This window comes from Mustela nigripes, chromosome 9, assembly GCF_022355385.1.
Source record: "Mustela nigripes isolate SB6536 chromosome 9, MUSNIG.SB6536, whole genome shotgun sequence".
NCBI lineage: Eukaryota > Metazoa > Chordata > Mammalia > Carnivora > Mustelidae > Mustela > Mustela nigripes.
Window position 1 is genome coordinate 47,563,950 of NC_081565.1, and position 12,148 is coordinate 47,576,097.

At 45.6% G+C, this 12,148-nt stretch overlaps 3 protein-coding genes across 3 annotated transcripts; all 3 read left to right on the top strand.

The window, feature by feature from the left end:
* On the top strand, positions 1-564 carry LOC132025122 (interferon alpha-1/2-like). The gene has a single exon (XM_059412288.1). The coding sequence runs from the start codon at positions 1-3 to the stop codon at positions 562-564; it is 564 nt and encodes a 187-aa protein (XP_059268271.1).
* A 5,580-nt stretch (positions 565-6,144) lies between these two features.
* Positions 6,145-6,708, top strand: LOC132025123 (interferon alpha-1/2-like). The gene has a single exon (XM_059412290.1). It carries the CDS (start codon positions 6,145-6,147, stop codon positions 6,706-6,708), a length of 564 nt encoding a protein of 187 aa, XP_059268273.1.
* Positions 6,709-10,122: 3,414 nt separating this feature from the next.
* On the top strand, positions 10,123-10,706 carry LOC132024135 (interferon omega-1-like). The gene is given in 2 exon segments (XM_059410135.1): positions 10,123-10,423; positions 10,426-10,706. Coding segments are annotated over 2 exon segments (582 nt in total).
* The last annotated feature ends 1,442 nt before the right edge of the window (positions 10,707-12,148 follow it).

Genomic DNA, 12,148 nt, shown 5'->3' on the forward strand with positions numbered 1-12,148 from the left:
ATGGCCCTGCCCTGCTCCTTTTTGGTGGCCCTGGTGGTGCTCAGCTGCCAGTCCCTCAGCTCTCTGGGATGTGACCTGCCTCAGGACCACGGCCTGCTGCACTGGAGGGCCTTGATGCTCCTGCGACAAATGAAGAGAGTCTCCGCTTTTTCCTGCCTGAGGGACAGAAATGACTTTGCCTTCCCCCAGGAGGTTTTTGATGGCAAGCAGTTGCAGAAGGCGCAAGCAATCTCTGTCCTCCATGTGACGAACCAGAAGACCTTCCACCTCTTCTGCACAGAGGCCTCACCTGCTCCCTGGAACACGACCCTCCTGGAGGAATTGTGCTCAGGACTTTCTGAGCAGATGAGCCGCCTGGAAGCCTGTCCCCTGCAGGAGGCAGGGGTGGAAGAGATGCCCCTTGTGAATAGGGATTCCATCCTGAGGAACTACTTCCAGAGAATCTCCCTCTATCTGCAAGAGAAGCAATACAGCCCTTGTGCCTGGGAGATGGTCCGAGCAGAGATCATGAAAGTTTTCTCTTCATCAACAACCTTGCATAAGAGATTGCGGAGCAGGAAGTGAGACCCGTTTCAACATGGAAATGATTCCCTCTGACTGTAACATCACACATTCTGGAGTTCTGCTGTGTCAGAGACCCTCATTTCTGCTGTCATTGTGACATGAACCGAATCAATTTGTCACGTGTTCAGGAGTATTAAGCCACATCAAGTCAACGCTACAAACACCTGTTGCTTTCACACGGCTATGCTGATCTACCTATTAACTATTTACGTATTTCACTATAAGATTTAAATTATTTTTCATTGTATAATGTTAGATGTACCTTCATTGTGGTTAAGAGAAATATATATGCTTTAATTTATTATTATTTTTATTTTTTTGTTAATTAAATGTTTCTACAGAAAAATTCTTGCATTTGTTCCTTATTGAAGGAGGAAACAAGTCTGATTACAACCTGATGAAAGAATAAATTGTACAACTCACTTACTTGTTATTTTGTGATTCACATTAGAAGTAAAAGCATCAACTTCCTGGAAATCAGTATGGATATTGTCCTCAGGGTAAATGCAGACATAAGAAATCCAATCCCCTGTCTGTATCTTTGAGTTTTGTAGGGATACCAACCTCTGAACAATAATCATACTGAAGTAGTATCAGCTATTTTAAAGGCAGAATGGGAAGAAGGTAAAGTGTGAATTCTATAAGCAGAAAAAGAAGCAGACACATCAGAATATAAAAAACAAAAGCACTAGTAACCTTCCACATCACACTGGTAGCCACCCAAGTGCAAATATTCTTTACAAAATGGATCTTTGAATCTGCCATTTACAAGCCATTCCATTCACTTAAAGCCTAGCAAGGGAAGTGGGCACGTAAGAGAGAAAGGGACTTAAGAGTGATGCCTCAAACCTCCCCCGGTTAAGGGAGAAAAGAGCCACACTGCAAACAAAGGTGGAATGACCCTAAGGCCGTAGCATAAGAGCAAATATTGGTTAAGAATCTATTTCAAAGCTGAAAAGGCCTCAAGGAATTGCATCAGTGAAAGGGTGCATGGAAAGGGTCCATGAAGCCAGGAAGTAGAAGGGTTGTGACCACGGGGACCACCTGTTTTGACGGAATTACTCACCAGAAACCATACTGGCGGCAGAGGAAAGGCGAGGAACAGAACAGAAGCTAGTGACTATAGATAGAATATAGATCTGGGAGATTTACCTTCTTTGGACTAATCAAACTTCCATGAAAAAATTAACAAATAATTGAAATGGGCGATGTCTTCTAATGTCTTCTAATCCATGTAAAGCATATATAAAGGAAAGGAACAAAAATGAAAAGGCATGAAAAGTGTACGGGAACATTCTGCAAATGAAAACTACCCTGTTCTATTGAAGACTCATGAATAGAAAGAACTGAAGATGAATTGGGGGCCAGGGCACCCTCCACTGGTCCGCCAGGGCACCAGAAGCCCTCGGGAGCAGTGCCCAACCCCTCTGCGGGAATCCTACTGGTTCCCTGTGGCAGCCTCTCATTCTGGGCTGTGAGCTGCCTCCTGGTCCCGGGCAGCTTCACAGAAGGACCTGCTGCTTCTGATACAAGAAGGATCATCTGTCCCTTCCCTGGCCCAGGACAGCTCCTCTGGAACATGGTATGTGGCCGCCAGTTCCAGGAGGCCCGGCCCACTATGTCCTCCACAAGGAGGACAGCTGTATCTTTGAGCTGGCCTTCACCCTCTTCCTCACTGGGTGCCGCCGTTTGCTGCCTGAACCCATCCCTGCTGGGAAAACTCTGCCCAGGGCCCCAAGGGCAGCCAGAACCCCAGACACCTGTGTGGTACCTGCGACGGGATTGGCGGAATCTCCCCCGGGTTTGAGGGCCCTGCCCTAGCCTTGAAGACGTGCTTCCAGAGAATCCATCTCCATCTGAGACAGAAGAAACAGAGGGACTACCTGGGAAGGAGTCTGAGTCAAAATCCAGCGACCCATCTCTTCCTATTCAAATGAAGACATAAGGACAGGGAAATGATAAAAAGGAAGAAAGCAGGAAAGGCACCTGGAAATGATATTCTTGACCTACAACACTAAGTCACATAGCCATGAGTGCCATCTTTCTAATGACTCCTCTTTCTGCTTCAGCCATACAATGTGTTGAGTTAAGTTACTCAGCATTGTGGGTAAAATGTGTCTGTGACAGGACTGTCCCTAAGGGCCTCTCTCCACAGGACAGAGCTAGCCTGAAGTTGTTCACGTGTTCACGTTGCAGGATCCTCTGGTTTTTGGATCAGCACTGAACCAGTTGGAATGTTGTTCCTGACGTCACAGCTGCAGCAACAAGAACAAAACCAATGCCCGCCAAATGCAAGAAGACGGAAGACAACAACTCTTCTTAGATCCTCTCACAGCTGAGGTCTCAGGGCCAGTCTCAGTACTGGTACTAGGAGAAAAAGGAGCACGCAGACAATCACACTCACCAGGAGCAGGCATTAGTAGGAACTCGAGCTGTTACGGAAGCCTGGCTCAAGGCTCTGTGTGCTTTCACTGGACAGTTAAAACGTCCAGGTCTCCCTAGTTAATGGAGCCCATAGGTGTGTGGGTTGTACCTTTGGATTCTCCGCTAGGCTCCCCCTGTGAAGAGCAGAGAAAAATCTCCTGGCTTTGCCAGCACAGGGAGGGGAAAAGGAATCACTCTAGAATAGTCTGAGTCTACCTCTTCAGATGATAGATGCCAAGGGGATCTATGGCCAGGAGCCTAAGGGAGGGAAGTCGGGAAGAGGGGCCAGCATACTTCCCACTGGAGATGCAGGGGTGAGTCTGGACTCTCCAACAATGTACGTCCTGGAGACATTAAATTGCAATGTGTCTTGCATATTTGGAAATCGAAGCCCGGTGCTGAAAGTCCTTCCATCTGATGTGACTGTAGAATGAGAAGATGCCCTAAAGCTTCAGAGAACCTTTAACTTCTAAGGCTGAGAAGGAGAAGGGGAGACCCTCAAGGGCACAGCGATGGGGCAGCCAGTGCAGGTGGGACGCAACCAGGGAAGAATGATCTCTAGGAAGTGTGGAGGAAGGGAAGTTTCAGAATTTCCCAAGAGGAACCTCAGGCAGGAATTTATGACACGGGCTATGACTGTGCCCTGCATCTGGAATTCTGCTTCCATCTCCTTGTTTGATCAAGAGAACCTCACTGGAGCTCTCTGCAGCTCAGTCTCTCCAGATGTAAAGTGGGAAATATTCCTAGAGCTGTTGTGATAATGAAGTCGCACATTTCAAAGCATCTAGTATCTTCCACTGAGTGAGAGTTTAACAGATGGGCAATATTTTCTTATGTTTTCCCTAAAAATTGATCTTCTCTTAACCTTTTCCCTATAACTGACTATAAATGGCTGATCCCCCAAAATACCATTGAGAATAAAAAACACCCATTGGGAATGGGTGTCCTATCCACTGAATGTAATTGTTACACAATAATGTAATACGTATACATATACACTGTACCTTTGTCCGCATACTCTACACGTTCTGGTACAGCACATGTCCCCTTCCTCCACGCCCTCCGAGATCCCATCCTTTCACTCTCCAATCACAGAGTTTCCCTCTCCCCAGTGGAGAAACCTCCTGTGAGCTCCCCTCCCCCCTCCCTCCTCAGGAGCCTCTCCTGCCCATTCACACAGCTGCTTCCTTTTCCTTTGTGGTTTCTGCCTGGCCCTTTTACTTCCAATTACAAAGCCACAGCGAAGAACAAAAGTTGTTTGAAATTTCCAGGTTTTTTTGAAACTCTCCTAGCAGAAGCCTTGTTGTTCTCCTGGTGACTATTGTTGACCTGAGGGAATGTCCCCACTGCAGTGATGTCACAGGGGCAGGAGCAGAGAGGAGATAGGAGCAGGAGGCTGCTGTTCTGTGGCCCGTCACAGTCTTTACAGGGGAGGCTGCCAGCGAGGGGGCAGGGTGGGCTAGACAGTGACCAGGTGTGCACACGGGCTCGTGTTGTGTGTAGAAGTCCGTCCCCTAGTGGGAGATTTTCCTCCAGGCCAAAAAAGAGCTCTTTCCTGGAATGAACGGACTCTGCTAGTATAATAAGGCAATGTCCATGGCTCTTATGTACTTTTTGAAAAATACACTTTCTAAACAGAGCAATTATGTTCCTAGTAAAAGTGAGTAGAAGGTCCTGAGTTTTTCCCCATCCTCCTTGCTCTGGAGCTGCATGGTCTCTCCCCATTACCAGCATCCCCACACCGGAAGCAGCACCTGTTCCAATTGCTTCCAACAATGTAACAAATGGTTTTTAGGGCTTGGGAAAAGGCTTCAATATGCCAATGTATGTGGTACCCTAAAGCTCAACCTTGGAGTGGTCTAACAAAACCTTAGTGCTCAGTACTTACTGTCTGTCATTGGGTTTTCTTGGGTATCACACAAGAATCACAGTCATGGAATTTGTGGAAGATACATGAAATGTCACAAGATAGTGCCACACCTAGGAATACCAGGAATAACACAGGATTGGAGGAGTGTCTCTCCATCATTTCCTGGACCTCAGAATCTTACCTGGACAGGTGATCTTTGCTTACTTTGAGCTGCCATTGGCTAACTTGTGGACGTTGCTGATGTTTGACCCTTGTTGTGATGCAGGCTTTGGAAATAAATACAAATAGATTGTACTTTACAATTTAGTTCTTCAAAACTCATTCAACGCATCAGTAATTCTATCTAGTGCTAATTTAAAAATATTCTGAGAATAACTTGATGAATATCTAGCTGCAAGTGAAGTTAAAATCATTTTCTCATTGAGGCCACATTAAAATACAGTACACTGAAAAGAAACAGCCAATAAATAATTTAACTTTTCATTGGCTGTAGCAATTTGGAATGATTCTAAATATTTAAGTACATTGATATAATTATTATGTCTTCCTAGAAACTCTTAATTTGCATCTCACTTTTACATTTCTATTTAAATAAGTAAAAAATTAGAAGTCACTAATCAAATTTAGATATCCAGTGAAGGATAAATAGCTTTAACTTAGCTTTCAGTTGAGGGCACCTGGGTGACTCGGTGGGTTAAGCCTCTGCCTTCAGCTCAGGTCATGATCTCAGAGTCCTGGGATCCAGGCCTGCATCGGGCTCTCTGCTCAGCCTACTTCCCCCTCTCTCTCTGCCTGCCTCTCTGCCTGCTTGTGACCTCTCTGTCTCTGTCAAATAAATAAATAAAATCTAAAAACAAAAAAGCAAACAAACAAAACTTAGCTTTCGGTTGAAATTTTTAGTCAATCTTAATTCTGAATTAAACAGAGTATAATGAACTCTTTTTCAATCTATAAAGCAGAGCTATAAATACATAACAATATAGACTAGAGATCTGTGTTACCATGTTTTGTTGGAAGGTTCAATTACATAAATATTAGAAAGACTGTAACAGGAGGCGGCAATAGGAAAAAGAAACAGTTGAGAAACCCACGCTCTACAACCCAGGAGAAAGTGTAGAAAGGAAAGCAAAAAGAGAAGTAGAAAGTAAGGGAAACGTTCAGAAATCGAAAACTCCTATGTCCCCTACTTAAGTCACACGCACAAGAGAAGATGTTCAGAGAAGCTAGAGCCACGGTTCCCAGACGTGCCCACCCCAGCCAGGCCAACAGCACCTGCAGGATATCCCATGGCCCTGTCCTGCTCCTTCTTCGTGGCCCTGGTGGTGCTCAGCTGCCACTCCCTCAGCTCTCTGGGATGTGACCTGCCTCAGGACCACGGTCTGCTGCACTGGAGAGCCTTGATGCTCCTGCGACAAATGAGGAAACTGTCTGCTAGCTCCTGTGACAACTACACAAACGACTTTGGCTTCCCCCAGGAGGCCTTTGACGGCAAGCAGCTGCAGAAGGCGCAAGCAATCTCTGTCCTCCATGTGACGAACCAGAAGACCTTCCACCTCTTCTGCACAGAGGCCTCACCTGCTCCCTGGAACACGACCCTCCTGGAGGAATTGTGCTCAGGACTTTCTGAGCAGTTGGGCCACCTGGAAGCCTGTCCCTTGCAGGAAGCTGGGGTGGGAGAGCCACCCCTGGTGAATGGGGACTCCATCCTGAGGAACTACTTCCAGAGAATCTCCCTCTATCTGCAAGAGAAGCAATACAGCCCTTGTGCCTGGGAGATGGTCCGAGCAGAGATCATGAAACCCTTGTATGCATCAACAACCTTGCATAAGAGATTGCGGAGCAGAAAGTGAGACCCGTTTCAACATGGAAATGATTCCCTCTGACTGTAACATCACACATTCTGGAGTTCTGCTGTGTCAGAGACCCTCATTTCTGCTGTCGCAAAGACATGAACAGAGTCGATTTGTCAAGTGTTTTCAGAACAAGTCAACTCTACAAGCAGTAGTCGCTTACAGATGACCTTACTTGTGTCTATTTATCTATTTAAATATTTATTTGTGTAAAAATTGATAAGCCTCAGATTTTTCCTATATTATGTGCACCTTTACATAGTGGAATATAATAAAATATATATTTAATATGTAATCAGTTTATCAAGTTTTTCTTTTTGGAACTTTTACTACAGAAAGTGTTCTTTTTTTAAAGATTTTATTTATTTATTTGACAGACAGAAATCACAAGTAGGCAGAGAGGCAGGCAGAGAGAGAGGAAGGGAAGCAGGCTCCCCGCTGAGCAGAGAGCCCGACGCGGGGCTCGATCCCAGGACCCTGGGATCATGACCTGGGCCAAAGGCAGAGGCCTAACACACTGAGCCACCCAGGTGCCCTCAGAAAGTGTTTTCAAAGAGTCACACCCGGTCTAATTGTGCAACTTAATTAGAAATTAGATGGCAGAATGCATTTACCATCATACTACATTAAATTGGAAATAACTGTCTTTCTCTAAGACAACTTGCACGTTGCCCTTAGGCTATAGGACATAATAAATACAGTCCTGATGTCTACATCTTTGGTTGCTGTAGGGATGAGAATCTAAAAACAATCCTCCTACTTAGTGTTCTAATGGAGAAGGAAAGGACGTGACTTCTCTCACCCGCTGCTAGAATGGAGATGTTCAGGAAGTGCACACAGAAAAGCTGCGAACCCCTCAACAAGTCACTGGCAGACACGGAGGCACGTATGTCCAGGGTCGGGGGGAGACGAGCTGTCATTTGACAAGAAACACCATGGCTGAGGTCCACATCTAGCAGGCAAAGCGAGAAACAGAGATGGTCACGCAGGGAGACCGTGTTGTGTGAGAAACAGACATAAACTTGATTCTGAGGCTCTTCAACCAGTGAAAGATGGGAGAGAAGAACCACAAAGAAGATGGTGGACTCTTGGCCATACAGCACAGGGATAAGAGAGGATGCTGGAGAGTGTCTTTAAGGAAGGATATGTGCTTTGAAGACCATCAGCGGATTCCTGGAAGATGTGGACTGAAACTGCCTGCCATGTCAGAAACACAGATGCCTTTGCTGACCTTCCTGAGAGTCGGTTTGGTGGAATGCATAAGCAGAGACCACTCTGGAACGGGTGGGAGCATGAATAAGATAAGTCAGTGCCTCTGACTTGGAGAATATTGCGTGGGATCTGGGAATATGGGGTTCGTTATTCTGGGCATAATTTGCCCTTTTATGCCATATATTTTTTCCTGAGTGATTTCATGGAATGGATGTTCTACCAAATTATGTTACTGTGCTTAATACTGTAGTTAGTGTAAATCATGACTTAATTACTTACAATGGCTTATCCTGTCTTCCTTCTTACTACCTTGCATATCAGCAAGCTGCTCGGCTTTAAGAACTCACTAGGCGGGAATAGATAACTCATTCAATCCTTCAAAAAATTATCTATTACTACTGATAAAAAAAAATGTTCCTGGAATGACTGAGACTGACAGACTTTCTTCAAAAATGAGAATGGGTAGATGGGTCAGGCATTTTCTTTCTTAATATTATAAGCAAAGAAGAAAATTGGTCAAAAGCAGCTGAAAAATACAATATGAATCATGGAAATTCATGGAGCTATAGTGAGCTGTGTGTAATTCAGGAGTAAAAACAGATTTAACAATTATGACAGCATAGCGTGAATATTCACTGAACTCATGCACTTAGATGATCTCTTACATTGCATCTTCCATAAGGAGCAGCTTAAATATTATAGCTATCATCTTATTTTAATGCTGACAGTGATATATGAGAATATTATTTGTCTCTTCCTACAAAATTATTCAGAACTAGGTGTCCTCCACTTTAGTAACTGACCTCCAAGGGGGAGATTAACAAGTCATGGATGAGAGTCAGCCATGAGAGTCGGAGATGGCTATTTTTCAATCTTGACACCTGGGAAGCTCAGCCAGTTGAGCATCCATGACTCTTGATCTCAGCTCAGGTCTTGATGTCAGACTGTGATTTCAAGCCCCACATTGGGCTCCACCCTGTGTGTGGAGCTTACTTTTTTAAAAAAATGAAAAAAACTGGAAAGTAAGAGCTGTGGCGGCAAAATAAATATATTCCCTTACTCAAGGTGAAATGATTATAATCAGGTCTTTCCTTTACTTGGAGGAAATGTTCACCCTCAGCATCTGAGGGCTGTAGACACCTTCTTCTGGTCAGGAGAGGAGGAGGTGAACACTGAGAGGGTTCCTGACACAAACACTCCAGGGGCAAGGGCAAGGATCTAGGGGCAGTAAGGGCTTTACTAACAAGGAAACCAGCCTCTGCACAGTAGAGGAATCTAGAGTTCTCGGGCATGGTGAGCCTGTCGTCTGAGAGTGAGTCCAGGAGAGCCTGGGCAGAGGACACTCAGTCACTCCAGAAGAAATATGTTAGTAGAGGTGATAACTACCTTGTCAGTGAGGTGCTGCTGGGAAAGTCCAGTCATCTGGAATTAGAACCTTGACACCTCTACGTCCCAGACAAGAACCAGGCTTCCTCTTGGGGGCACTGGCACAGCCTAGGAGCAGTGTAGACAGGTTACAAAATGTCAGAGAGAAAGGACAGTACCTGTACTAGTCTTGCCCTTGAGGTCCTCGTGAACTGTAAACCACAGTTATTTCTAGAATGAAGAGAAACATCAGAGAAACCCATTCACTCATTACCATAAGACTTTGTTGTGAATATAACAGTAAATAAAACTTAGTCCTGGCTCTAGAGAACTTGTGTACCATACTTGGTCTGATCGGTACCTGACAAGATACAAATCCATAGAGAGGAAGGAGCCCATCTCCCTGTGTAAGGGAAGGAGGGTAAAACTTTAGTGCAGAATCAAGGCCAGATTTGTTCCTCACACAAAGAGGAGTAAAACAGGTATGTGTGTCGGTGTGTGTGCATGAGTCCTTACATTCCTGCACCACCTCGGTCTTTAGGACAAAGATGTCTCTCATTTGACTGTAAGTATCCACGCGGATGCACCCATCGGAAGTTTACTGGGAAAATAAGCTTCTGTTGTGAAAGTCATAGTCTAGTTTGATGACATCTTCTTAGACCATATGGAGACTACATAAGGGAAAACAAAAAATAGGAAGTAAAAGCAGAGACGAATGTTCAGAAAATGGAATTTTCTGTGCTCCTCATTGAAAATCTACGCGGCGAACAGAGAACCTCGGCTCCCAGGTTCCCCGCACGCCCAGCCTGGCCAGACCGCGGAGGCCTTGTCTTCCCCATGGTCCTCCTGGGCCCTCTGCGCCCAGCCCTCGGGGTGCTCACAGGAGGTCCTGGGGGCTCTCAGGGCTGTGCCCTGCCTCAGAGCCACGCACTGGTGAGCAGGGAGAACTTCGTGCTTCTGGGTCAGATGAGGAGACTGTCCCCTTTCTTCTGTCTGCAGGACAGAAAAGCCTTCAGATTCCCGCGGGAGATGGTGGAGAGCAGCCAGCGGCAGGAGGCCCAGGCCAGGTCGGTCCTTCACTGGCGGCTCCAGCGGACCTTCAACCTCTTGCACGCGGAGCGCGCCTCGGCTGCCTGGAGCGCCCCCTGCTGGGCCAGCAGCGCTCTGGCCTCCATTGGCCGCGGCAAGATCTGGACACCTGTTTGCTGGGCGGGCGGTGGGGAGAGCTGGCCCTGGGAATGGACCGCCCCACACCCGCCCTGAAGAGGTACTTCCAGGAAACCCCTCTCCTCCTGGAAGAGAAGAAGAACAGCGACTGCGCCTGGGGAATCGTCAGAGTGGAAATCGTGAGTTCCTTGTCTTCAGCCACCAACTTGCAAGGTAAGTTAGGAATTAAGGATGAAGACCTGGGGTCACCTTGAAATGATTCTCAGGGACGAATGTGCCATATGACCCCCACACATATGTCTGGTCACTGCAAGAGGCTGTCATTCCTGGTTTCATTTCAGAATTTATTGACTTTAATTCCGCCAAGTGTGTTCTGAGTAGTAGTAAGCAAGAACGTGTTTAAAAATCCAGCTTCAGGATCACCTGTCCCTAAGAGATGACTGCCCTGATGTTCGTTCATTCTTTCTTTCCTTCTTCTTCATTCCTCTTGTAACTTATCGTATTTATATTTATATTTTCATATTAAATATTTGCCTTTAATTGTATTAAAATTTAGAAAACATTTTCATCTTTTCATTGTATTAAATATGCATTTTTCTTATTTAATTCTTATCAAAGACAGCTTCTTGAGTCTGTTTTTTTGTTGTTGTTGTTGTTGTTTTGTCTTTCTTCTTTTCTTTCTTTCTTTTTTGAGAGAGACAGAAAGAGTATGATGGGGACAGCGGAAGGTGGGCAGAGGGAGAGGGAGAGAATCTTGGGCAGGCTCCATGCTGTGCACAGACCCCCATGCGGGCCGGGGGTGGGAGTGGAGGTTCTCCATTTCGTGACCCTGAGAAAATGACCTGAGCCAAAATCAAGAGCTGGACTCTTAATGGACTGAGCCACCAAGGTCCCTGAGTCTGTTTACTCTTAAATCTAAATCCAAATACTGGTTTTCAAAGTCAACTGGAAGAATGGATGATAATATTTATCTATTTATTCATTCATTCAGTAATTTCCTATGTAAACTGAGTGTCGGTGAGGCAGATTGCAGAATATCCTTTCAGAAGCACAGCTCAGGAAATCTTACGGGACAACTTCTGTTTCCAAACATTCAGTCTCACTAGGAGACTTACAGAGAGAATAAATAGTATTTAATTTTTAATTATTATACATAACTCAAAAAGATGTAAAGGAAAATGATGTTCTTACTTAGAAGCTTTAAATACAAATACTGTGGAGGGCAGGGAAGCTAGATATCCTTTGCAGGGTCCTTGGGAGGTCCTTACTTATGGAGGTCTTACTGCTGGTTGGGCTTAAGGGTCTAGACTGAACAAAAAAAAATGCCCCGGGGGTGGGTGGTATTCATTTGAAATTCTTTATTGTGTATCTGGGAGTGAGGGCAGGGGAGTGCATGTGGTCACTGCTATGCAGGGAGGACAATGGAAAGAGGACCTAAATGTGGTTCTGCAGACCCTCAACATTTGAAGGTCAGGCAAGAGGAGAGTCTGTGATGGAGTGGCCAGTGCAGTTGGAAGGACACACAGGCACGATGACACACGGAGGACAGATTCCTGCAGGGAAGAAGGTCAAAGTCGTGCTTGCAGGACAGGTGCCAACAATCGGTCCCAGGGGCTCTGCAAACAGACGCCATTGGTGACCTGAGCAGGATCTGGTTCAGTGGAATCGGTGGTGCAGAAACCAGAAGGGAACAGGT